This window comes from Phragmites australis, chromosome 1, assembly GCF_958298935.1.
Source record: "Phragmites australis chromosome 1, lpPhrAust1.1, whole genome shotgun sequence".
Classification (NCBI taxonomy): Eukaryota; Viridiplantae; Streptophyta; class Magnoliopsida; order Poales; family Poaceae; genus Phragmites; species Phragmites australis.
Window position 1 is genome coordinate 54,506,565 of NC_084921.1, and position 26,320 is coordinate 54,532,884.

The following is a 26,320-nucleotide window of genomic DNA, read 5'->3' on the forward strand; positions in this document are numbered from 1 at the left end:
TAAGTTTTGATGCACCCATATTTGACCAAAGCATTTAGCCTCTCATTTTCCTTTTGTAATGCTTGCAAGGATTCAATATTAGTTGTACAAGCATTTATTTCAAGGTTAGAACAACGAGAACATCCATTGCTAGTAGATGCATTAGATAGTAAAATTGCTTCACTAGAGTTAGAAGAGCCTTTCTTAAGAATATCAATTTGTGTTTCAAGAGTTCTATAATTTTCATCTAAACAAGATAATTTCTCTAGAAGCACGAAATTGTTACTCTTAAGATCGGCAATTGAAGAATTGGCTAAATCACAATCTTTAGACAATTTCTCAACTTTTTCTTTCTCTTTAGCAAAGAGCTCCTCGAGTTCAAGGTTTCTCTCCTTTTCAAGGATGAGCAAGTCTTCTTGCCTCTCAAGGGTCTCTTCATGACTATCTATTGTATCCATTAGCTCCTTTATTTTAGCCATGACATTTTTATTCAAACCTTTGAACAAATTGTCACAATCACTATCATACTCACTATCACTATCTAGGAGCTTGGATTGAGATTTTACCTTGCGGTTCTTGGCCATGAAGCATTTTGGGGAGTCTCCATCATCGTCATCATCATCATCATCACTCATTAAGAGTGATTTTCTTGGTGTAAGCTCATGAATAGCAATGGTGGCGACTCCTTCATTATCGGAGTCCGAGTCGGAGTTAGAATCCCACTCTTCTCCAATATGTGCTTGACCCGAATATTTCTTCTTGTACATCTTGTTCTTGTCTTTCTTGTATGACTTGACTTTATTGTCTTCTTTGTCCTTTCCCTTCTTCTTGTTTGGACAATCGGCTATAAAGTGACCAATTTCGCCACATTCATAGCATGCCCTTCTTGATGTTCTTTTCTTGGGCATGTCTCTCTTGTACTTTGAATAGCCTCCTTTTCTCATGAATTTCTTGAACCTCTTCACAAAGAATGCCATTTCTTCATCTTCGGAGCTTTCATCATCACTTGTGCTTGATTCTTGAACTTGCTTGCTCTTGCTTGCCTTGAGTGCAATTTCTTTATGCCTTGAGGTTGAGCTTTTGTCTAGCATGAATCTTCACTTCATTTGCTTCTTCTTCCATAAGCTCATGAGCAAGAATCCTTCCAAGCACATCACTTGGTGTGAGTCTCTTGTAATCTCTTCTCTCGCGGAGGAGCGTCACCAAAGTGGGATTTCTAGGAGCGAATGCCCTAAGAAGTCTCTTGACCACTTTGTGATCATCAATGTCCTCGCTTCCAAGTCCTCTTAGCTTGTTCACAAGCACCATCATCCGATCATACATTGCTTGAGGAGTTTCATGATCCTCCATCACAAATCTTCCTAGCTTTCCCTCAAGCAATTCTATTTTAGATTCTCTCACACTTGTAGTCCCTTCATGAGCAACTTGAAGTGTGTCCCAAATTTGCTTAGCTTCCTCAAATCCATCTACTTTGTTGAATTCCTCCGGACTCAAGGCACTAAGCAACACACTTGTAGCTTGAGCATTGCGATGCATATTTTGTTCTTCACTTGAGGTGAGCTCTTGGTCTTCCTCCGGCAGCTCAAAACCTGTGCAAACAATCTTCCAAATACTTGGATGAAGAGAAATTAAGTGCATTTTCATTTTATGCCTCCAAGCGGCATAATGTGTACCATCGAAGAATGGTGCACGTCCGGAAGGCACGGAAATGTAATTGCTAGAAGAATTCAAACGATCATAATTGAAAGGAACTTCACTTCCCTTTCCTTTACCATTACCATCATCACTTCTTGATGGATCATCTTTCGGACCCCTCGGACTTCCGGATGTCGACATGATAATTCCCTCCAAGCGGTGAAGCCTTGTAGGAGGTTAGGCTCTGATACCAATTGAAAGTGCCTAGAGGGGGGGGTGAATAGGCTTTTCTGAAATTTAAAACTAAAAACAGTGGATTAAACTGCCGGATACTCCGGTGAAGTCCGGATACTCCGGTATGGTCCGAAGTATCCGGTCTAGTCCGGAGTCTCCGGCCTGACAGGAAAACTTAGAATAAATTTGCACTGAGGATCACAGCTAGATTCTATGAGATGCACTAGGTCAAGAAGATGTTACTGAGCTAGAACAACAAATAAAACTAGCAAGATTGATACTATAGCAATTTAAATGACAAATGATTAAATGTGCACGATCAAGTGAGTTTCACAAAATAGAACACGAGAATATATCCCGGAGTTCGGCCACCTCACAAAGAAGTGCCTACGTCTCCGTTGAGGAGCTCACAAAGAGCCGGGTCTTCTCCAACCCTATCCTCTTCTAGCGACCACAAAGATCAAGCTAGAAATTCTTACTCAATATGAAGGTGCTTACAAACTTCCCGAGGCACACCACAAGTTTTGGGTGCTCTTCGGGCAACTCCTTTCCTTTTAGAAACCCAAAGCTTCAAAGGAAATGATCGCAGAAAATTGCTCGATGAAGAACTCAATGCTCAAGTGGCTTGAACTCTCTCCAAAACCACACTCTCAAATTTTTGCAAATTTGACTCTAGAGATGATTGGAGAGGCTTTGAATGCTCTTAAAGTGCTCAAGAGGTCTCAAGGAAACCAGCCACAGCAAGCTCTAAATGCTATGGAGAGAGGGGGCATTTATAGCACTCTCTCACAGACTAGCCGTTACTGTTTTTGTCAGAGCTTACCGGAGTATCCGGTGTACACCGGAGTCTCCGGTCCTAAATCCAAAAACGGCGTCAGAACGGTCACCGAACGTGTCAGAACTAGCCGTTACGGTTCTGTTTAATTGCCGGAGTCTCCGGTGAACACCGGAGTCTCCGGTCCTGACAGTCTTTCCAAAAAGATTAAGTCCGGAGACTAGCCGGACCCTCCGGCAACTTCAGGTACCGGAGTATCCGGTGAACACCGGAGACTCCGGTCTTTTCTATTAAATATCAAAAAGATTAAAAGCTAACCGAGAGCCTCTGCCGGAGTCTACCTCGGAGACTCCGACTGCAAACAAAACATTTTACCAGAGTATCCGGTGAACACCGGAGACTCCGGTCTTTTTCTTGGAAAGATTAACCCGAAGCCGAGACTCTCTGCCGGAGGCTAGCACGGAGACTCCGGCTGAGCGCTGAGTACCGGAGTATCCGGTGAACACCGGAGACTCCGGACTCAGAGAATTTTCAGAAAGAGTTTCGTGTGCGTGAGTGAATGTGTCTCTCAATTTGGTGATTCTAAAGGATCTCTTGAGCATTGAGACACTAATCAAGCAAAATAAATTCATCCATCTAGGAAAAAATCTATCCTAGACTCAATTGCAAAAGTAAAAAGAATTTAAGCCCTATTTAATATCCTTCGATGATTCTTCAATTGTTTCGACGGGCGACAAACGTTACTTGCCTTCACAACTAATGCTCATACCTGTTCAATACTTACAAAGCACGTTAGTTCTTTAATCGTTTTGTCATCAATAAGCCAAAACCCACTTAGGAGGCCTAGATGCACTTTCAGATAGATAGATAGATAGATAGATAGTGTACACACGATACATCAAGAAAAATATTAGGCACCGGCCATACTCGAAAGAATGGATAGTATGATACGATTTTCCTTATAGCAAGCAGAGCTTGGGCAACAATTTATATGCTTTTTATGTAATGGAATTTATGCATAGATTCACCGGAGACTCGTTGCTCTAGGTGAATGATGTTGTGGTAGGCGGTATATATATTGATGACTAATTTTCAGGTCTGATACGTGTTCATAAGGATTGATTTATTTAATTCTTGAAATTACAGCTCCTCAAGCTGGCCATATATCGACTATTGCATATTAATATCAACGCCCTTCAAGAATAACTTATCGGGTTCATTAATGACGAAATCATCAGACCAACTGGCGAGTAACATGAACTTGGCTGGCCAATCTCGTTACCTTTATCTAACAAGTAAAGGCAGAGTTCAGACACTTTGATCAGTAAGAAACCTTATCTTGTTGTAACGAAATTTAATATATATGCGGTGTATATATATTGTAATAAGACTTGATGTTTTATAAATTAAATTTATATGTACTTGTGTATATATGCTACGATGAAATATGATGTTTCGTCAATTAAATTTATATATTTATCTATAAATATATCATATACTATTGATGGCAATGGATAAATTTTGAAAATGAACATGGTATTGACGGCAACCGTCGAAATTTGAAAAGGGCGGGAAACACTATCACTGTCGGTTAGTAAAACTAACACTGTTGGTTTTATCCACAAACTGGTACTGATGCTAATTTTTAGTGCTGGTTCTGTGTCGAACTATTAGTATCGAGTAATCAGTAACAGCTTAAAATCTGTCACTGATTATGATTTTGAACCGTCATTGATGACGTGTTCTGTTGCAGTGCTACTTGTTATTCGATTTGACGTTGGCGTCGATTGATTTAATTGTGAATTCCAAATGAGCAATAGTATATGTCGTGATAGTTAGATAACCACGAAGAATTTGACGCGGGCAAGCAGCACAGATTGGACGCACACACTTGTGCTTCGATTCCATCCAAGCAAGCCTCCTGTCAGTATCTACCACGCTCGTGACCTGACCAGGTACAGGAACTTGAGGCCGATCGCAAGTCATTTAAGATCGATCGACTTCGTCTTACACAGTCATCTTTGATCTCACCAAACATACGAGACATTGCACTTGTGCATGCAATAATCTTAGAAGTCCAACAGGTTAAACAAATGTTGTAGTTAATACTCCATTGACGTACAGCACCTAACCAACCGAAGTGCAACTTGGTTAGGAAGACAAACTGCCAGGCCCAATTGACACTACTTCGAAGGCAACTAGTCGCCCATGATAGAAGAAGTTATAAGCAGTTAGCAGTATATATCCTTGGCTACAGATCGCAAGCAAGGCTCGAAGCGTATACAAAGGCATCTGTAGAGATAGCTAGAGGCTTGAGCAGGGCAGAAACGGAGCTGTGACATCTTTGAGCAAATGGGAGGTATGGTTTTCTTTTCCTTTCTTGATTTCGTTCTTCTCTGGCACTTCCCTCTTACTACCATTTTGCTCACATTTGATCCGGCTTGTGCTGCAGGCGTGCACGGTGTGTGCTATGGCGTGCTCGGGGACAACCTGCCCTCGCGGCCGGAAGTGGTGCAGCTCTACAAGTCCCGCAACATCCACGCCATGCGCATCTACTACCCGGACCAGGAGGCCCTCGCCGCCCTCCGCGGCAGCGCCATCGGTCTCATCCTCGACGTGGGCGGCGTCGACGCGGTTCGCGACCTCGCCAACACCCCCGCCGCCGCCGCCGCCTGGGTCCAGGCCAACGTTCAGGCCTACTACCCGCACGTCCTCATCCGGTACATCGCCGTCGGCAACGAGGTGCCCGCGGGCGACGCGGGGCTCATCCTCCCGGCCATGCGGAACCTCAACGGCGCCCTGGCCGCGGCCGGCTTCGGCAGCATCAAAGTATCCACGTCGGTGAGGTTCGACGTCATCACCAACTCCTACCCGCCCTCCAACGGCGTGTTCGCGCAGTCCTACATGACGGACATCGCGCGGTACCTGGCGAGCATCGGCGCGCCGCTGCTGGCCAACGTGTACCCCTACTTCGCCTACAGAGACAACCCGCGCGACATCAAGCTCAACTACGCGACCTTCCAGCCGGGCACGACCGTGAGGGACGACGGCAACGGGCTGACCTACACGAACCTCTTCGACGCGATGGTGGACGCCATCTACGCCGCGCTGGAGAAGGCCGGGGCGCCGAACGTCAGGATCGTCGTGTCGGAGAGCGGGTGGCCGTCGGCCGGCGGGTTCGCGGCGAGCGTGGACAACGCACGGACGTACAACCAGGGCCTGATCGACCACGTCCGGCAAGGCACGCCCAAGAGGCCCGGGGTGCTGGAGACGTACGTGTTTGCCATGTTCAACGAGAACCAGAAGACAGGGGATCCAACGGAGAGAAACTTTGGGCTCTTTTACCCGGACAAGTCGCCTGTCTACCCGATCACCTTCCCTAATTAACATGTTGATTAACACTTGAAGCGGCAGATGTATGCTTGGATGGTGAATGTATAATCCTGCTGGAATAATGGTCACTGTACGTGCTATGTTCTATATATGCCACGTCAGTAAATAATTTATTGTTGTAACAAAATAATGCAATGATGTATATGAAAGGGGTGTGGGACCGTGGCTTATACGTTGTATGAAAGGGTTCTTTGCGGAGTCCAGCCAGAGAATGATAATTGTTTTCATGGTTGACTGCATACCCTTTGGAATTCCTTTTTTCTCTTTTAATTGTGAAATCCGAGCGTTTATTCTTACAGGAAAGCACGAGGGCGGCGAATGCACGCAGGGAACACTCGGCTTCTTCTACATATTGCTCGATTTGACGATGGCGACGATTTATTTATTTGTGAATTCGAAATGAGCAATAATATATGTCGTGATCGCTGGATAACCACGCGGACAAGCAACACAGCTTGCATGCACACGCTTGTGCTTCCATCCAAGCAAGCCTCCTGTCAGTAAACGTACAGGACATTGTACTTGTACTTCATCTTACATAGTCATCTTTGATCTCACCAAACATACTAGACGTTGTACTTGTGCATGAACCTACAGACTCAAGTGACCAAGATGAGCACGAATGGTTAGGAAGTCCAACAAGCAAGTTATGCAAATGTTGTAGTTAATACTCCATTGACACTATCTAACCAAAGTGCCACTTGCCCCATTGGCTTTACTTAGACCACTTCTAATGTTTTGTTTCTTAGACAATATTTTAAAGGAGAGAGAAGTAAGAAATTAGATTAAAAAATAGACTTTCAATTTATACATGTGTTTTGCTTTTTCTTTAAAATCTTTCAAAACAATTTATTATCTCACAATCATCTATGATTGTTCAAAAAGCTAATTTCTTCTATAAGAAACAAGTTTCATCTCTCTCCTCTTTAAATAGCTTATCACATCAGCTTTTTATTTACATAAACACCTAATTAATATTTAAAAAATCAGCCATATTAGAGCATTGAAAGAGTCTTTAGAAGGCCAAATAGTCATCCATGACAGAAGAAGTTATAAGTAATTATTAGCAGTATATATATGAAGTTAAAAGCAGGTCTTGAAACGTACAAAGGCATCTGTAGAGATAGCTAGAGGCCTGAGCAGGGCAGAAACGGAGCTGTGACATCTTTGAGCAAATGGGAGGTGTGGTTTTTAACACGTTTTCTACATTTAAGATGCCTATGTACACTCTCCAGCAAGGTTTTTCGGTGGTGGATTGATCTGAAGGGTTCCTTTGTCGCTGGCTTTAGAAGAAACTCCAGCGGAGGCATGCTGGCCCGGTGGGTGTGAGGCCGGGGTGATGAGGTTATAATACTGGGGATCACCATAAGTCCAAAGCATTATCAAACTAACATACAAGCCTGTTGAACTTGAAAATTTCAGCAACACCTCATTTATAATTAGAGGTATAACTGACCGGATACCATAGAGCAAAAGATAAATATATGTCAGACTCATAATATAAACAACCTAGCAAACGAGAAACATATCTCGTTCATACATCCAAACCACCATGAACCAAAACATTTATAATAGGGTTAAGTGGTCAACTGACAACACAACAATTATAATCAAATGATGTGAAAGTGTAAACGACATGTAGCTATCCATCTCACAAGCTCGTCATCACTCAAGGTACACATAGAAAAATAACAATGGTGAGATTCAAAAATCTCAACAAGCAGATTGCTTTAATAAGTTACTTAGCTATTGAAAGGATCGAATGACTTAAGAGAGGAACGTGAATTGGATCTTAATTAAAACTATTTCTATCTAACTCTAAAATAAGTCAACAATTTTATCCTAAATAAATAGTAAAACAACTGCAACACACAACTTTGATATAATTATAAATAAGAAAGCATGCAAGCTATAACACAAAGTGAAGATAGAATATTAGCTTGCAAGAATGTAAATATTTAAAGTAAATATGAGAAAGTAAAGAGATATATAAGAACAATTAGATTTTTTTTCCAAGGTATCAAAAAGTTGGTATTTCTCCTAGCCTTTGTTGGAGTATCAACTAAGTATATCGCTCTCTTTGAGTCACCAAGACTCTCTTTGAGTTACCAAGACTCTTTTGAGCCATCAAGACTAAAGTCTTCGAATTGATGGGCTTCAAACCAAACACAAAGCTTCTTCTTATGAGTCCCATAAAAACTCTAAAAACTCACCAAGACACCTTCAATTATCAAGACCGGCTAGGTGTTACCAAACACTAAAAGTAAGAAGCCAATAACTTCATTAGACCTAAATCAAACATATACTATAGCTAGATGCACATTTACTACTCTCCTTACACTAATAATATCCTTAATATTTAATTAATAATTTTGCAAATCACTAATGATGTCCTTAATTACAGCTGGAGACGTACGTGTTTGCCATGCTCAACGAGAACCGGAAGCCGGGGATCCGACGGGGAGGAACTTTGGGCTCTTATACCCGGACAAGTCGCCTGTCCACCCGATCACCTTCCCTAATTAACATGTTGATTAAGACTTTAAGCTGCAGATGTATGCTTGAATGACGAATGTATAATCCTGCTGGAATAATGGTCACTGTACGCGCTATGTTGTATATATGTCACGTCAGTAAGTAATTTATTGTTGTAACAAAATAATGCAATAATGTATGTGAAAGGGGTGTGGGACCATGGCTTATACGTTGTATGAAAGGGTTCTTTGCGGAGTCCAGCCAGGATTTATCTCCTACAAAAGGCAACGTAGCAGGAGAGAATGATAATTGTTTTCATGGTTGACTGCATGCCCTTTGAAAATTCCTTTTTTTTCTCTTCTGTGAAATCTGAATGTTTGTTCTTACAGGAAAGAAAACAGAGGACCAAAATGTTATTTGCCAAAGAAGAATACCGCTGCTTCTGGTTCTCCTGGTAGCAGTATGCTTGCTATTTTAATATATAGTATAATACCCAGACAAAAGTATTACTCTTTACAAGTCTTCAATTAATTTCAGTACTTTTTTTGCAGGCAAGGCGCCTCCTACTATTTCGAACTGTTAGATTGCTCAGCTTCTACTTCTATGTTTTCATCCCATGGAACATTTGGGCTGCAATCTTCTGGTACAATGGTAAGTTTACTTTTGATGGAGAAACTGCTGTGCAGCTGTATTGTACCTTTTTTATTTTTCAATTGGAATATACTGCTATTGTTTATTTTCTACCATCAGGGTTGTGCTGAATTCAATATGCTAGACAAGAATACTTTATATCTGGACAGTTCTATACTAGCTATGCCACCTCGTCAATTCAACGAAGAATTTATTGAAGCTTATGAAGTTGTGTTGATATTGGATGATCCTGTAAATTCCGGGTTTTTACTATCATATCCTGCTCAATCACTCATACAAGAATTTTGTATCTACTATTGTTGTTACTTCTTCCAATCAAATTTAGTTGTGGTCTTAGACAACGTTTCATATACCAGTACGAGCATTTTGGACTCTTCTACTCCCACTAAGTACTCTGCTGAAGGCCATATTGCATGCGAGTATGCCCTACTGCACGCGAGTACTAGCGCATGGCATCGACTGGGTTTGCTTTGGAACAGATGGATTAATTAAGGCAAAAGTAGCATGTTGCTTCTCTTTTTTTAGATCAGACCTCTTACCCTGTCTTCACTGGAAACTTTACAGGGAAAATGGCCCGAATGTGCGGGACGGGGGATCGCCGGCTCGGCTCCCACCTCAGAGCTTTGCCAAGTGGCCTGTTGCTTCTCTTTCTCCCAACGATTTGCTTTCTTGTACTCTTGCCAAAATCCCCAGCAACAACTATCCTCGATCGGAGGGAGGAGTATCTGTGATCTTTAGGTTTGTGGGAAAGCAAGAGAGAAAAAATTGATTTTTTTAATGAATGTGGATCCCAAGAAAACGATGTTTGCGCTGGTTGCTCCGAACCAAAAGACATGTCATCGACGTCTGCGCGCTCGGTTCGCTCAAGCATTGGGGCATCACCGCATCACTAGTCCCACCATGAACCAAATGCTGATGTGGCGGTGGACTTTAAGATGAGACTCATTTGCTAATAAAAAACATAAATGCTACTACTATTACTTTCTCACTGCCCTTGCTTCTTCTTTCCTTCCCGTAGGATTTTCACGAGGTCACCTCTCTCCCTGTTACTTCCCCACCTCTTGCCAGATCATATCAAAGTTGTCTCCTCCTCCCCACACTGCACCTCATCACGAATCGACATCACTAAAGCTGGATCTGTGGTGAGGTGCGGGATGGAGGAAGGAGACGGAGTGAGGAGGAATGATGTGATGGCATAGTGGAGCTCGACAACACGGCTAGATGGATCTCGATGGCAACATCCTCCTCTCCACGGTGCGACATCCCTCCATAGTCTTCTTTCTCACATTGGCATTTTCCTCCCCACCGTGTGGTGTCGTCCCTCATTCTCTTCTTCTCTTTTATGGTGGGAAACAACGAGCAGCGTCATCATACCTCATTCTCTCCCGTAGACTATGGTCGGCAACAAGCAACTTTGCAATTTATTTTAATCTTTTATTGCTTGAGGCCAGACCTCAAGCTTAAAGGCCCATCTTTAGCTTTTTGGGGCTAATAAGGACAATGCCAGGTCGGCCTTAAGGGTGCCTAGGTCGGCTTTAAGGCCTCCTTTTTCACTACACTAGGGGTGTCCTAAGTGAATGGATTGCACATCATCCAAATACAGACTGGTCCGTGGTTTTAGACCTAATTTGATTTGGTATTGAAAGTAGAAGATGTTATTTGCACGGTTTTTAAAATACATAGGGTAAGTGAATGGATTCCACGCCTCCTAAATATAGACTGGTACGTGGCTTTAGATGTAATTTGAACTGGTATTGAAAGTAGAAGATGTTATTTGCACGGTTTTTAAAATACATAGGGTAAGTTGGACCAACTCAAAACTATAGGGACCAAATATAGCATTTGTTGAGCACGGAGCGTGGATGACATTGAGGTAGCATGGCCGTGCATCTTTGTCGTACAATCAGATCACTAATAAGTAGCAGCCGTATCATTGAAAAATGTATATCCACCAAGGTTAATTTCTAGTCTTTTATGCTAGCGCCTGGAGCATTTCTTTTTTTTAAAAAAAATAAATAAATAAAAGAGGGCTAATTAGGCGCAGGCTGGTCAAGCGCTACAATGGGCCAAACTTGACTTGGAGCTGGATTTGAGCCCAACCAGGCTTGGAATGGGCCAGAGACCACCCTAGAATAACAACAAATCCAACTTCGAGAACACGGATGCAGCAAAGTTGTGTGACTCCATGAGGTATCATCTAAATATCACGGGTCTTAAAATATACCATTATAAATCTAGTATTCAAAAGCATATCATCACAAATCTCTTGAAATTGATACATACCATTACAAATCTTCTGAAATTATATTCATATCATTATGAATATTTTAAAATTAAACTCATATCATTACAAATCTTTTAAAATTGAATCATGCTATTATAAAATATGTCTGATTTACAATAATAATGACATAGATATAATTTTAAATTTTTTTGTAATAACATGTTTCAAATACTAAATTTATAATAACATATTTTAAAATCATAATATTTATAATGATATAAATCTAAGTAACCCTATCATTCAACCCCTCGAACGGAAAGGAACCGACCGCAAAACGCAAACCACCTCATGGCGGGATCTTCCTCGTCCCCACCCCGAAACCCCAAAACCCTGGCTGAACCCCGACCCCAAATCCCAGTCCGGGGATCCCGCTCCACCAAACCCTCGCCGATGGCGCCGCCGGTGCCGAAGTAGCTGAAGGTGCACAACCCGGAGAACGACGACTTGGCCCGCTTCTTCCTGGAGAATTGGCGGTCGATGATGCGGGAGCCGGGCGTGCTCTCGGAGAATAATTACCTTACATTCGCCAACGCTAACCGCAGCCTCTGCGCCGCCAAGGAGCCCATCCGAACCCTGAAGGATTTCTCGAAGGTCAAGTTAGTACCTATGTTTCCTACCTCTCCCATTTTCCTTTTGTTGCTCGGGAGAATGTTGCGGTGAGACTAGGGTTTGATTGATTTTATTTTGTCCGGAGGCTTTGTGTTGGTGAGAAATGTTTCACTTCGAGCTGTGATTAGATAGAAAACGGTAGTCGTAGGTTTGTATTTGGCGCCTTCTAACAGTTGAACACTGTAAGCCGTATGAATCGGTCTGTAGTTTTGGCTTGTAGACACGTTCGTTTCGCTAATCGAAATTGGGGGCTCATCCCTGGTTCTGGTTGCTGCCAACGTCTCAGGAACTCAGTGGTTAATTTCACATCTCAGGATGTAATATCACAGATTTGTGTTTGCAGTGTTCAATAACTCTGTAAGCTTTGTTAGGATGCAGTGTGCATTGTACTTTGTAAGTTATTTCCCCCATGTAACATAGTCCTTTGGAAAGCCACCATTTTTCTGGCGCGTTTGAAATTTTTGCAAGCTAATGTGATCATATAAATGTATGACTGAAATCCTTTATTTTTTCCTTGTGCTGCATTAGAACTATGAATTTGTTTTTTGTTCTATAATAATGCATTTTCTAATGTAGCGCTGCGTCTTAAAGTATTAACTGATGTTGCGCTCTAACATTGTCATCAGGGGTGTTGGACAATGGCTCACACGTCGTATGAAAGGGTTCTTTGCGGAGTCCAGCCAAGATTTATCTCCTGCAAAAGGTGATGTAGCATGAGGAAATGGTATGGTTGGCTGCATGTCTTTAGGGCAGGCACCCATTCGTCCTCTTCTGTGAAATCTGAAGAGTGTTTTTTAATTCTTACAGGAAAGAAAACAAGAGGGCCAAAATGTTATTTGCCAAAGAAGAACTCTGCTGCTTATGCAATACTGATCACACTCCACAGGTATGATTTCTCTGGGGGTATAATTGACCTTTTTATTTAGGAAAAGTATTGTCTATCTTAGGCTAAATGACGACATTTAGTCATAGGAGTCTGGAAAGACTCCTGAGTTTTTACAAAGAGATCGAGAGAAAATAACAATTGATTTTCCCCACAGGGCAAATATTAGCGGGAAAAGTTTTATGCTGAAACAAGAGCTTATCGATGCCGCTGAAGCCAGTGGTCTGTCACAAGACGCAATAGGGTACTGTTTCACATTGAATATATGCTGTTACTGATAGCACCTGCTATTTTTAGTGTATTACTAAGTAGCTACTTTCCATTTTGAGCAGTCCAAATAAAAGTAAAGCAAAACAGAGCTATGGGAAGGACTGGTATAATGGCTGGAGCTGCATGAAGACATTGTTATCTAACAAACTTGTCGACAAGTGGAGTAGCCCAGCAAAGTAATGCACCAGTCTCATCTTCCTTGTCTGTGTTAACATATCTTTTTTTTTTTCATGAAGACTTAGGGGATTTAGTGCATGCAATTCCAATGGTTAATTATTGCCAGTGATGGAGCAATGCTGTTGGTGTGGTGTCTGTACACCTATTTCACATTTTTTTGGGCAAAATAATCCCTGCCTATACGGAAGATCACACATGAGCACTCATGATATATGAGATTTTAGAGGAATAGACTCCAGAGCTTGTTGTAACTATGTATTAAAATTCATAGGTATACGTTCTGGCTCTGCAACTGGCTGCTGTATTATAGTGCATTAGGGCATCAACGCTAGATCATAGATACTAATTATAAAATTTTTGTTTAGGAAGAGCTTTCTTAAAGGATAATTTGATGTTTGTATGATCTGAAGGATTGATGGATATCGGTGCTATTGCACTTGTATTCATGAACTTGACTGCTTTTTGTCAGAATGTTCTCACTTTTTAAACAATGTTTAAAGAAGCCACCAGATTTGCTCCCATATCGCATCAATTAGAAAAACGAAAAAGGGATCTAAGCCATTTATTTTTGGTGGTGATCTATATTATAATGGTGGAGACTGGTCAGATGATTTAAAAATGTATGGCAGGTTAACCTGCTGTACTGAGTGTGGATTCCAGATTGTAGGCAAAGCTTTTGTGTAATTCTCTTGATCGGTATATTGAATTATTGATTATTTGCCAATCTTTAATCTTTATTGAAGTTGAGTGCAAAAGAGGCACAAGAAAGCGCCACTTCATCAAATTATTTTAACGCCGTAAGATTCCATTTCAGTAGATAGAAATGCACTAAAAGATCGATACTCAACACCACGGAATATAGTTAGAACCTAATACAGAAGGCATTCAAAAAATCAATTACAATCTAGATTACTACCTATTTCTAAGAAACAACAAAGCTGAAAAGAAAGGTAGATTTGTTCTTGATTGATGCACTTAGCTAATTAGCTAAAATGCTTTGTATGAACATTTCCTTATTTAATTGGTAATTCAAATCTTCCATAATATATTGCAAAAGGATAACAGAATTCCTGCAAAATATGCGAGCTTTCTAGTTAAAATGTTGTCAGGCAAAATTCCTATTGCATGGTACTCCTCCATATGGTGCTACAATTGTTCTTATTTGTTGATTGGAGGAAACTTGATATGGTAACAAAGTAAAGTCATATTGCATGCTAGCAGATAAATTGGCCGTTTGCTATTTGATTTTGATGTGTGCGTTAGGAAAATCATAATGCTTTATTATCTTCTGAAAGTGGCACGGGAAGATATCTTTTAAGGTTAACCACAGTACACCGTCAACTCTCTATTGATGGGGAAGAGGCAAAGGAGATCAATTGACTAATTCCATTGACCTTTGCACCTGTAGAACCCACAATGTGATCATGCAACATGTGTCTAACACTCTTGTGCAGGCCAGCATGATCCTGAGACCTACCATCTTTTTTTTTTTCACACAAACTGGATCATGTTCTCACATATCTTGGTCTTTCAGTTATCTCCCTCTGGTGCATTGATCTTTTGCCACTTTTCATCCTGTGCAACAAAAGGAGAATCGTCTCTTGTAGTCTGTTCAATTTACATGTCATGTATCCTCTTTGCCTTTTTTTTTATCAAGCATCCACATTTCTTTTGAAACGCTGAGCACAGCTTGGTACTGACTAGGTGAGTTATTGTAGGTATATGCTAACTGAAGAAGGGGAAGGCACTGCTCGTGATCGTCTTTAACGGTCTGGACTAGGTGATTCTGTAGGACCTTTAATTATATCCAGTGCTCACAACACATCTGCTGTGAGTCATAATTCAGATAATCTTTGCATGGGTCCTTCTGTTGATGAAACAGTGTCGGGGCTTTTTATGACCACTCGTAGATCCAGAACATCTGTTGCTAGGCATAGTGCTGAGCTTGTTTGCTGCAGTTCTACAAAAACGCAGAGCAGTTACAATGGTCAAGTTCAAACTATTGTAAGGCCCACCCTTTTCTAACATTGCTTGTGTTTTTTGTGCTGACAATGTTAAGATAGCTAAACGAACCATTTCACAGATTCTTCTCTATGTTTAGGTATGATACAAGACGCAATGGTGTGGTCTGATAGTCTTATTCAGTTATTATCTTGATGAAGTTTTCCAATTTTATGTTTCATAGTCTTCAGTCCTGGCTCCTGGTCTGACGCAAGTAAAAGTGTTTTTTTCAGTTTTCAAATTTCAATAGCAGAGCAAGGCTTTACTATTAATGCATTAATTCAAAGTCTACAGTCTTTCATATAATCATATAGTTAATTTACTCTACATACTTACATGCCCCACCATAATATTGTAGCTTCAGCAATAATGTGACAGGGAAAAGTAACTTCGATTGTTTATATTCTTTTTGTCCAGACGAGCTGTACCTATACCCTGAGAGTAAACCTTTTCAAATTTAAGGAGCTTCTATAACTTCATTTTTTCTTAATTGCACTCGTTCCTATAATACAATGATATCCACTCATTGAAATATGTGATTGGAGATTTACTCTCACTTGTAACTATTTACATATAATTGATGTAATTTCAGCTGGTATTGCTTACTACAATTTTTTAGCATATTTTCTCCATCATGGTAGATGCTGTGATACATTTGTAACTCACGGTTTCTCTTATCATGTGTAGAATTACTGTGCTGAAGGGATCATTTTCTGTGATTCAGATTCAGAAGAACCATATAAAAAGAACAGTCCTCTGAAAGGTGTCGATTGGTTTTCTGTTCATTTCACATAAGTTCTCATAGAATTATGTTTATGTTTTTGTTCTGCTGCACAAAAATTCGTTCTGGCTACTGGGGGATGGTCCACCAGAATTGAAAACATGCAGTTCTGTTCTCTTGATATCACTACGCTATTTCATAACACAAGTGTTATTCCCTGCCGGTCTTCCCAGTTGATTCCTATACTTCTTTGCAGGCAAGGGGCCTACTACTAATTATGCACCGCCAGATTACTCAGTTTCTATTTCTCCTCTTTCATCCCAAGGAATATTTGAGCTGCAATCTTCTAGTACAATGGTATGCTTTACTTTTGATGGAGATATTTTTTTCTTAATTTTTCAATTGGAACATACTGTTATTGTTTATCTTTACCACCAGTTCAATATGCTAGGCAAGGATGCTGCATATATGGACAATTCTATACTAGCTATGCCTCCTCGTCAATCCAATGAAAAATTTCTTGAAGCTTATGAAGTTGTGTTGATATTGGATGATCGTGAAAAATTCGGGTTTGTATGATCATATCCTACTCTCACAAAGAAATACTGTATCCACTATTGTAGACTTGTAGTTATCTCTGATCTTTAGGTGGGATATCTCACCCAATGCATAATACTAAAAAAAATTGTGGCCCTTTGCTGCACATTTTCCAAAAAATATTCAAATTATTACAAGAAGGAAGGTTACCTTATACAATGTTTATAACTTTGATACAAGTTTCAATTGTTTGACTGGTGTGATTTACCCTATTTTGCACAAAACTCTAATATGTGGCTTGGCTTCCATAGATGATTAGTCAAAAAACTGTGATTTTCTGTATTCCCCTTTTGATGTATCTTTATCCATATTCCAGTACTGTTATGGCTGCCCCCCTTTTTGTTTGTTGGACGCCTTATTATTGGAATTCATTGTATTGGCTGTACATGGAATTGGGTTTTCATGTTTGTTACCTATTTGTGCAGGCCTCGTTCAAGAAAAGTTGCTGATAACATTCGTTCACAGATCCATGTACCTGTAGAGGTTAGTTAGAATCGGTGTTATGCACACTCTCCTTCATCTTCTCCTACTTTTTTTTCTGCCATAGGCTTGAAAGCGGGGGAAATAGTTATACTAATTAGTAATTAGGAACATGTCATATATGATACTAAGCCGAGATGCAATTTCAACTTTGCCACTACATTTTTCCATCCTTATGTTATTGCTCTACTCCATATTGTGTTTCAAGAAAATGCCATTGGAGCCCTAATTTCGTCAGTCAATGATCTTTAACCATCAAGAAAATATCTGAAAATAACTAAAAAACTGATAGGAATAATAGAAAACTCAGGGCAAATAATAAAAATACCATAAAATACAGTAAGATTGATAGAAACAATAGGATTACTTGGTTGATTTTTTTTTCTGTCTCAATTGCCCTGATGCTCAGTGTTTGCTTCCTTGTGTTCAAGGCGGCAGGCGGCATTAGTGTCTAATGTCACATTGTGGACAATGTTGCAACTTGTTGGAATTTATTTTTCGTATAAACGCCCAGAATGTATCCTGTTTGATATAGTTCTTTTTTTTCTTTTTCAACATAAAAGGTTGAGGTGATGCTTAGATTTATCTGTTTGTGTTATGTGCCAGAGAAAGTGGTGGTGATTCTTCAGTTTGAACCTTGTCATCCAGGTTAAGCATTTACCTGTGGGAGATGGTATTTGGATTGCTCACCATAGGAAGCTTCGCACAGAGTATGTTCTTGATTTCATTGTTGAAAGGAAAGAGGTTTCGGATTTAGATGGCTCAATTACAGATAACAGATACAGAGATCAGAAATTAAGGCTGAAGGTACCTTCTAAACTTGCATTTGCTTCTGGTGTTGCTGTTGTAAACCTTGAACCTTCACTTCCCTCTTCTTCTTTGTACCTTCAGATTGGACTGTTCAATATTCCGTGTCTCAGATGTTATAATGCCAATTGGTTGTTATGGCAATCTCACCATGAAAACTTAAAGTTGTTTTGTCTTCTTCATCAACCAATTGCCTGTGCTGCAATTAGATTGATGATTAAATCATGTGTGTGTTTGGTGTCATGATCTTGGAGGCATCTGTGACAGTCATTCAAAGAATTTAGTGTCATTTATTTTGAATGTTAAGAAATGCTGAATTTGACAAGGAGTTGTCTCTTTGCACCTGTCTAGTGTCATTGGCTACTCCAATGTGGATTCTTACCTTTACTGAGGTTATCTTAAGTTATCTTGAATTTAAAGGCATAAAGTATCTCACCCTAGGCAATGAGATGATGAAGGGTATGGTTGGAACATTTAAGCATGATTCTGTAGATTGCGAATCTATTCACAGACAAATTGTGTTTGTTGTCCATGTTAATGGACTTGCAGTGCTTACCAAGTTCCCCTATCATATCTTGTTTATTTTAGCAGCAACATGATGTGATACTTCCATTTGTTGTGCGAAGGCGATCCAAACAAAGAGAAAATGTACACTGCCCATGTCACCTGTGTGGATAATGTTTTTTTGAGGGGATCCTGTGTGGATAATTTTTTTTGAGGGGATCCTGTGTGGATAATGTTTAGTGCATTTTCTCTTTGTTTCGCATCTTAATGTTATTTTCCTCAGTAATATGTGATATTTATAGTTGTTAACTAGCAAATTGGATATATTAGGAAGCCAGATGTATGACTTTTTAATTGCTCCTTGCCATTTATTTCCAGCTGTTTCACCACTGAGATTCTCGAAGGATTTGATGTTCAGAGAGCCAGTGCTTATGCTGAAACTGAAAGGACGTATGGCCATCTTACACGTTCAATGATTGAATACTACAATACAAACTTCTCTACACTTGCTAACACTGCTCGTGTTTGCCCAACCTATGTTGAGTTTGAGGGGAGGTGCCATGACCTTGAGAAGAGAACTGTGAGCCAAATATTTGCACTTCAACTTATGCAGGTAACAGAGCAATATAAGTCCCCTTCACCAAAGCTAGACGTCTGGTTCATTTGATGCCATAGTTGAATTCAAGAACTGTCATCGAATACACATGCAATACAGGTGCCTCAAGTAACAGAAGAAGCTGCATTAGCTGTTATAGAGCTCTATCCACTCTCATCTCACTTGCACGGGCATACTCGATGCTTGTCAGTCCTCTCTTTGAATTTTGTTTAGATTTACAAGTTACAACACTTGCTCGTACTCAGAACAAATATGAGCAGTAGCATTCCATAGCTCTTGGTGGTCCAGTTCTATTATTTCCTCACACTAAAATTTACCTTTACAATGTTGAAGGATGGTGATACCCGTGCCCAAGAAGAGATGTTGGAGAACAAGAGCAAGATGGTAAATGAGTGGCAAGCAGAAACATCTCTGGGCTGATGGATGAGATCTTCAGATCTAGTTTCTGACCATCTCACTTAACTGGCTTATATGTCACCGTCCTGGTGGCACCTTTTATGTAGCTCAACTAGCTCCCTTATTCTCAGATATTTAACTTGAAGGCTTTCATGTTCTGAAGCAAATGGTGCCATTGTACACTGAAAGTTTTGGAGTATGTAGTCACTGAGAAAAGTCTTAGCATAGTTTCGCCTCCCATTCAGAGTACTTCTCAGCTGTACGCTCCAGGTTGGACGAGATGGAATTATCGTGGAATGAAGTGGTTTAGTGTTTAATATTCATCTCTTACTCAGTTGCTCTGTTACTTGTTTAATATGCATCACATAACTCTGATGTCTTTTGTTTAGTTGTTATGTCGGCTTTGTTTGCATGGAAGTTAACATGATATCATAAGATTGCACCTACGCGGGCTATACGTAGCTGCCTAGGGAGCTATTGTTTCATCCATGTGCTGAAAGCAATTCTTGGTCGGCGTCATGTCTGGTCGGTCGGTGTTTGAAGCTTTTTTGGTCATCTTCGGTTTGGCCTCTCCTGCTTATGATCGGTAACAGTTTGCTTTTGGTTACTTTTGATTCAAGCGTGAATCTTACGGAGAGATTCCCTTCGCTTCTCCTGCTTATGATCGGTAACAGTTTGCTTTTGGTAACATTTGATTCAAGCGTGAATCTTACGGTGAGGTTCCCTTCGCCTTTCCTCCCCAGAGAACCGTGCCAGAAAGGATCGTTGATCGGAGAAGTCACTAGGGCCCGGCTGGCAACGGAGGAGGTTACATCATCGCCTGATGGCGGCGGTCATACGTGCACCAGAATCAGGTTCCATTCTATCCCTCTCGCAGCCGTAACCATTGTGTCAGAAGCCGTTACTTTGTGGCCCTTCATCCGATGCCCTGTTCCTATTCCTGTCCACTCTAAAACCACCAGTTGTAAATCAGGGACGGACACTAGGTTGGTACCACTACTTTTCATGTAGTATAGAGTACTGGAGCAGTAGCAGGACACCGGAGGGCGATAGAACAACGGGAAAAGAAAAGAAAAATCGCACGCCATACCGCTTCGGCAAGTGGCGCCAAACAAACTCTTCCGTCCCGTAACGCCACGGATAGACGACGCCCGGCACAGGTCCATGCAAAGCCAAACAAGGCTGGCTTGGCAGTTGGCGCAGGAGGACGCGCCCAAACAAACAAAGCCCCCAGCCCGACGCCACGGCGCCCCCCTCCTTTCCGAACCAAACCCACCAGTTGGTTTCCCACGCAGGGCAGCATCAAACCCCCTCCCCCCTCCTTGTCCGTGGCATTCCCCGTCGCGCACCAAGCCGGACGGGTACAGCCGAGCGGTCGTGTTCAGAGACCGACCAACCCAGGTCAGGATGGAGGTGGAGATGGCCGCGCCGTGTGCAAGGGTCCAAAAGGTGGCAGGCGGTGGCGACGTCTGGCTCGGAGCGGCCTGTGATGCGTCCAAAGAATCGATCTGGGGACGCCCAAAAGCGCGCGCCACGACAAAGGCGCAAGTGCCCGCGCCAAAAGGCCAACTCGCGTGCACCCCCATCCATATCTACCCGGCTGCTTGCTCTGTTTTGTTTGCCACTGCGTGCCTAGCTAATAGCTGTAGCTAGATAGGTGATAGCCACCTCTTGTTTTCTCTCGGATCCCTCGTTAGTGTTTCTTCCTTGCGAAGCATTCTTCACCGGAGAAATGGAGGAGGAAAGTGGCGAGCCAGCGATAGGTGCAAATCTATTTGTCTTTGACCGTTTGGTCGATCGCAAGGTCCCCTGCGCACGTACCGCCAAACGCGGGAGAGATGTATTCTGTGGAAATTGAATAAACTAAGCGCTAGCTGGGTAGTTTTCACTTGCCTAGTTTTACCCCATCCGTGATGCTATCCTACTACCAGGTGCTCCATCATTTGCTTTAAAATGACCATTCCGCACTTAAATACAGCAAATGACCATTCCGCACTTAAACCAGCAGTAGCCTCAAAACACTGTACCACCATCATTGTGCTGACTTTTGCTGATCAGGAGGTCGGCAAATCTCTCCCGCATTTTACCGTATCCAACTGCTACATGTGGATCTGAAAGAAGAAGAAGAGTAAAGTAACGTAATAAATATAGTATCTATAAAAAAAAAAGTTATGTAATAGTATTATAGAGTACAAAATTTTAAAGACCGATGATCTCTACTTTCTTTTGACTAAACAAGATGCTACTTCTGCTACCTGTAAAGTCGCATTAACGATATGTTTGCTACTTGTGCTTAATGCGTTCTCTACGAGTAAAGTCGTCTATTTATTATTGTTCTTTTTTTCTGCACACCGGTACACACAAAAGAAATCTATGTCACTCATGATTCATGAATCACATGACCTTGGCTACTAGGAGAAACGCATATTGCTGGTCTCAGAAAATATTTTGTTGGTCTCCTCTCCTATCATGAGCTGTCAATTTGTCTATTGCAGTCATCAAATGCTTGGATAAATTATGACCCCCATTTACAGAGTGGCGCCGTAAATTTCTGAAACCTGCCCACAAGAGGCAAGACACTTCTTATGTTGTCTTAGAACAATAAAGAAAAAACTGCGCCACAAAATTATAATGGTACCTTCACACCTTGTCTTTCCTGAAAGAAAATTCCAAGATCTTTGGTTCCGACGACACGATATTTTAGACCCGCCACCCACAAGGACCAGTTTTGCCTCAAGACTTCAAGTCGTTATTCATCATAGGCCCCTGTCGTCAAAATCAGACACCTCACTTGAACGACTTTCTGGAGAAACTTCTGAAAATATTGGTGCATATTGATACGATAGTACTAAGGGAGTGCTAAAGATTCAATGTATGCAAATACAATACAGTGAATTTAGGAATTGGACTAGAGTTCCCACGAGGAAAGAAGATTCCCAGGAGAACCTTGACAAGTTTACTACTAATATAAGGGAGTGCTAAAGATTCAATGTATGCAAATACAATACAGTGAATTTAGGAATTGGACTAGAGTTCCCACGAGGAAAGAAGATTCCCAGGAGAACCTTGACAAGTTTACTACTAATATTTGCGCCTTCTGTCTTGAAAAGGGGCGCAAAGAAAAGGCAATTATCTCTTCTCTTCAGATGCCTCTCTGTTTCGTTGGTCAGAAATGAGGACCGCTTATGTATAGCAGTCAGAAATTACTAGACTGCAGGGGCATCAGAACTTGTGAATTCTTTGACTGTGGACGATTTGTAGCAATCAAGCTATGTTGATTATTCACTATCCAACCTTTTGACATTCCCACAATCACTGGTCAAATTTGGACATTTAGTTCGTCTGATACATCGATCAGTAGTCTAAGTGGTAAATCATGCAATCCTCTAGCCATGATCCGATCAAGCTCTTGCTTGTTTCGCCGATGGTTGGTTAATCCAGGCAAGCAAGGATGTCTGTCGCTACCTCTCGCTCCCTTGTCGGTTCATGCTAACGTGACTTGAAAGGAAAAATACATGCTTTCACCACCGTCTACCAGTCCATCACCCTCTCCACCAATCTTCCCACATGTTGTGATTTCGTACACGCGCGAATCGCAACAGTTCGACACATCTACCCGTCTGTCGATGTGCAGGTGCAACAACGAACGTGCTCACGCGACTAGCTTGTTCCATCTGCTCAAATCTTTTTCTGGTTCCGAGTAGATCTTCGTTCGTATCAACGCAACACAACGCAACGCAACGCAACGGAGCACGACGCCTTTTGAGTTGTCGTTGATTAGAAGTCTAGCCAGCCGATGGATCGGCGGCCTGGGCCACACACTTGGTCCTGGTTGTTCGATCAGCTCATGTGTCTCAAATGGAAACGGGAAGGGGAAAACAATTCTTAAATGGACTAGCAGGCACAGACATGAGCTGATCGGTGCTCTCAGCTCGCTGGTCGGTGGCTACATGGAGATTAGATTAATTGAGATCGAGATAGCCACCGCGTCCACATTGACGCCGATAGACCAATTAAGGCACAAGACAAACGCATGGATACTATACATTTGACACTACTAATGGATCATGCATGGCATATAAAAAAGTATTGGAATTTCATACCAGGCTGACTAGCAACGGCTTCCAGGATCGTCCTAAGATCTGCAGGGAGGGTTGAGGTTGTGTTCGGATCAGTCAATCGGGCATTATTCAACCAACGGCCCTTTCAAGTTGCATATATTTCTTATTTGCTTATTCAGTTAGTAAAAGCCAGCAAGTTATGTCGGAACCTTTTTTGCATTACCTGTGCATCTCGTATAAGTCACTGGATCAATAACTCGTACATACATTTTCAACCGAATAGCATCACAACCATATATCGTTCATATTACAATACTATAATAAGATCTTACATCACAAAGTTTATTATATGAATGGCTGATAGGCCGAAGCAGAAGACGAAAACACAGTGGAATGGTAGATAGATAGGTCCAATACCTACATGCAACTCGGGTGCGTACGTAACCCTACTTTTTTATTCTTCGGCTTCATTGTTGATGAAGTCGTACTCAGGTTCCTCATTTGAAAGTAAACAAGAGTGACTGCTTAAATTACTCAGCAAATTCTAACACTATTTTAAGGGGTTGATAGATATATAAGGTATAACTAAGGATAAGGTCATATGACTTAGTTTAAGCACAAAGCGGTTTTTATTCGAGGGTTGGTTTTGCAAGCGACTTTGAAAGCATTTGGTAAGAAAACATTTAAGTAAAATTTATAGTTGTTAGCCCTGAATGTTCGAGATGTCGCATAGAGGGGGTGAATAGTTGTTTCTGAAAAATAAAAACTTCACAGCGGATTAACAGAATTCGAAACTTCCGGGTTCAGTATGGAACTTCCGGCAGATACAGAGAGTGAAATCAAAATAAAAGTACGCCTAAGCAAGTCTAGTTGATTCTATGTGTTACCACATGTTTCTAGAGGTGTAGTGAGTCCTTTGCACAAGTCATCTGCAGTCACAAACACACAATCATATAAATCAGGGTAAATTGCCCAAAAGTCAAGTAGAACAAGAATAAACATAAATAGGCAAAGGAAACAAGGATTTATTTTTTGAAGTTCGGATCCAACGATCTTACGTCTCCATTGAGATGCTCACAAAAAGTCAGATCTCTTTCAACCATTTTCCTCACTAAGCGACCACGAAGATCGAGCTTGTGCTTACTCAAAGTCCTCTTCCCTTGTGGAGGTGAGGATGAACCTTTGCAAATATCCCGCAGCACTCCATAATCCGGAACTTCCGAGTTGACACTTGAACGCAGAATTGACAGGCCTAGCCCGGATTCAATCCGGAGGTTCCGGCTAGCCACAAGAATCCGGAAGTTCTGACCCAATCCGAACCTACCGGGTTCAGACTTGAAACCCAAATAGAGAACCTCAAATCGGTCCTCATTTGGAACATTCGACTACCCAGATCTTCTACGTTGGTTAGAAAAGCCACATCGAACACCCCTGCCTAGATCCTTATTTGGAGATTTCGTCTTACCTAGAACATCCGGGTACACACAATATTTAGAACTTTTTGGTGTTCGTGGGGTGATATGTGTCTCTCAACTTGATTCAAAAAAGGTATTTTAAGCACAGAGACATTTTCAAGTCTATCTATATGCATCCCTCTTAATAGTACAACAAACCTAAACTCAATTTCAAAAGTAAAAGAAATTTAAATCTATTGAGTAGGCGCATGCCGCTTCTTTTTTCCTTTTTGAGGGTCTCGAGCGTCTTATTAATTCTTCATGGGACTAATACCTGTTTATAACTTATTAAACTTTATTAGTCCATTAATCATTTATCATCAATTAACCAAAATTCACATAAGGGGCTTAGATGCACTTTCAATCTACCCTTTTTGATGATTGATGACAACATGATTAAAACTTACAAAAGATAATTGAATTAAAGATTTTGAATCCTAGGATCTATTGTGAGCTCTCCCTAAATATGTGCATTGAATGCAATTTGATTTTGACATCAAATGCATATATTTAAAAAAAATGTAAGAGCTCCCCTATATCTTAACATTCGTGGGGTGCAATAAGTGAGTGTACAAGATAATCAGTGATGCATATAACATGATGAAAGGATCTAATGGTTCTAGAGAAGGGTGAATAGGGTACTATTTAAAACTAAACCAACTATCGATTTCTAGAACAAAAAGCAGCCTTAGCCCAGAAAGTAACTAGATGATATAGCAAGCTAGAAAGATAAGAATACACATGCAAACATATAAAACATAAGTAAAGTGCGAAATTAAAACTTGCATGAAAAAAATGCTAGAAGCTAAATGCGGAATATAATAAGAGGACACCAAATTTTTTCCGAGGTATCGAAGAGTTGGCACTCTCCACTAATCCTTGTTGGAGTATTCACATAAGGATGTCGCTCCCGCTTAAGTCATCGAGACTCAAGTGCTCACTAGTGATTGCCACTTCTCCATCTCCGGATTGGCGGGTATTAAACCAAGTACACGAGCTTCCCAGGGCTCCCACAAGACCTCCAAGAGCTCACCGAGAACACCTCTAATCTCCACGACCGGCTAGGTGTTGCCAACTACCAAGAGTAACAAGCTAATTGGTTCACTTGATACCAATCAAGCCTGCAACAACAGCTAGATGCACACTCACTACTCTTTGAACACTCATGGAGTCCTTAATCTTCAATTAAGAACTTGCAAATCACTTTAAGTGCTCTCCCTTGCCTTTAGATAACACACAATGTGTATGAATGTTTCTGAGCTGCAAGAGAGACGAATGAAACCAAGTAATGAGGTATATATAGGCTAGAGGTCCAAAT

At 41.2% G+C, this 26,320-nt stretch overlaps 1 protein-coding gene and 1 pseudogene across 1 annotated transcript; both read left to right on the forward strand.

Moving 5' to 3' along the window:
* Window positions 1-4,648: 4,648 nt before the first annotated feature.
* LOC133928433 (glucan endo-1,3-beta-glucosidase GV-like) lies at window positions 4,649-6,212 on the forward strand. The gene is made up of 2 exons (XM_062374767.1): window positions 4,649-4,982; window positions 5,076-6,212. Exons 1-2 carry the CDS (start codon window positions 4,976-4,978, stop codon window positions 6,008-6,010), a joined length of 942 nt encoding a protein of 313 aa, XP_062230751.1. The 5' UTR covers window positions 4,649-4,975; the 3' UTR covers window positions 6,011-6,212.
* Window positions 6,213-11,679: 5,467 nt separating this feature from the next.
* Window positions 11,680-19,972, forward strand: LOC133928444 (crossover junction endonuclease MUS81-like; annotated as a pseudogene).
* The last annotated feature ends 6,348 nt before the right edge of the window (window positions 19,973-26,320 follow it).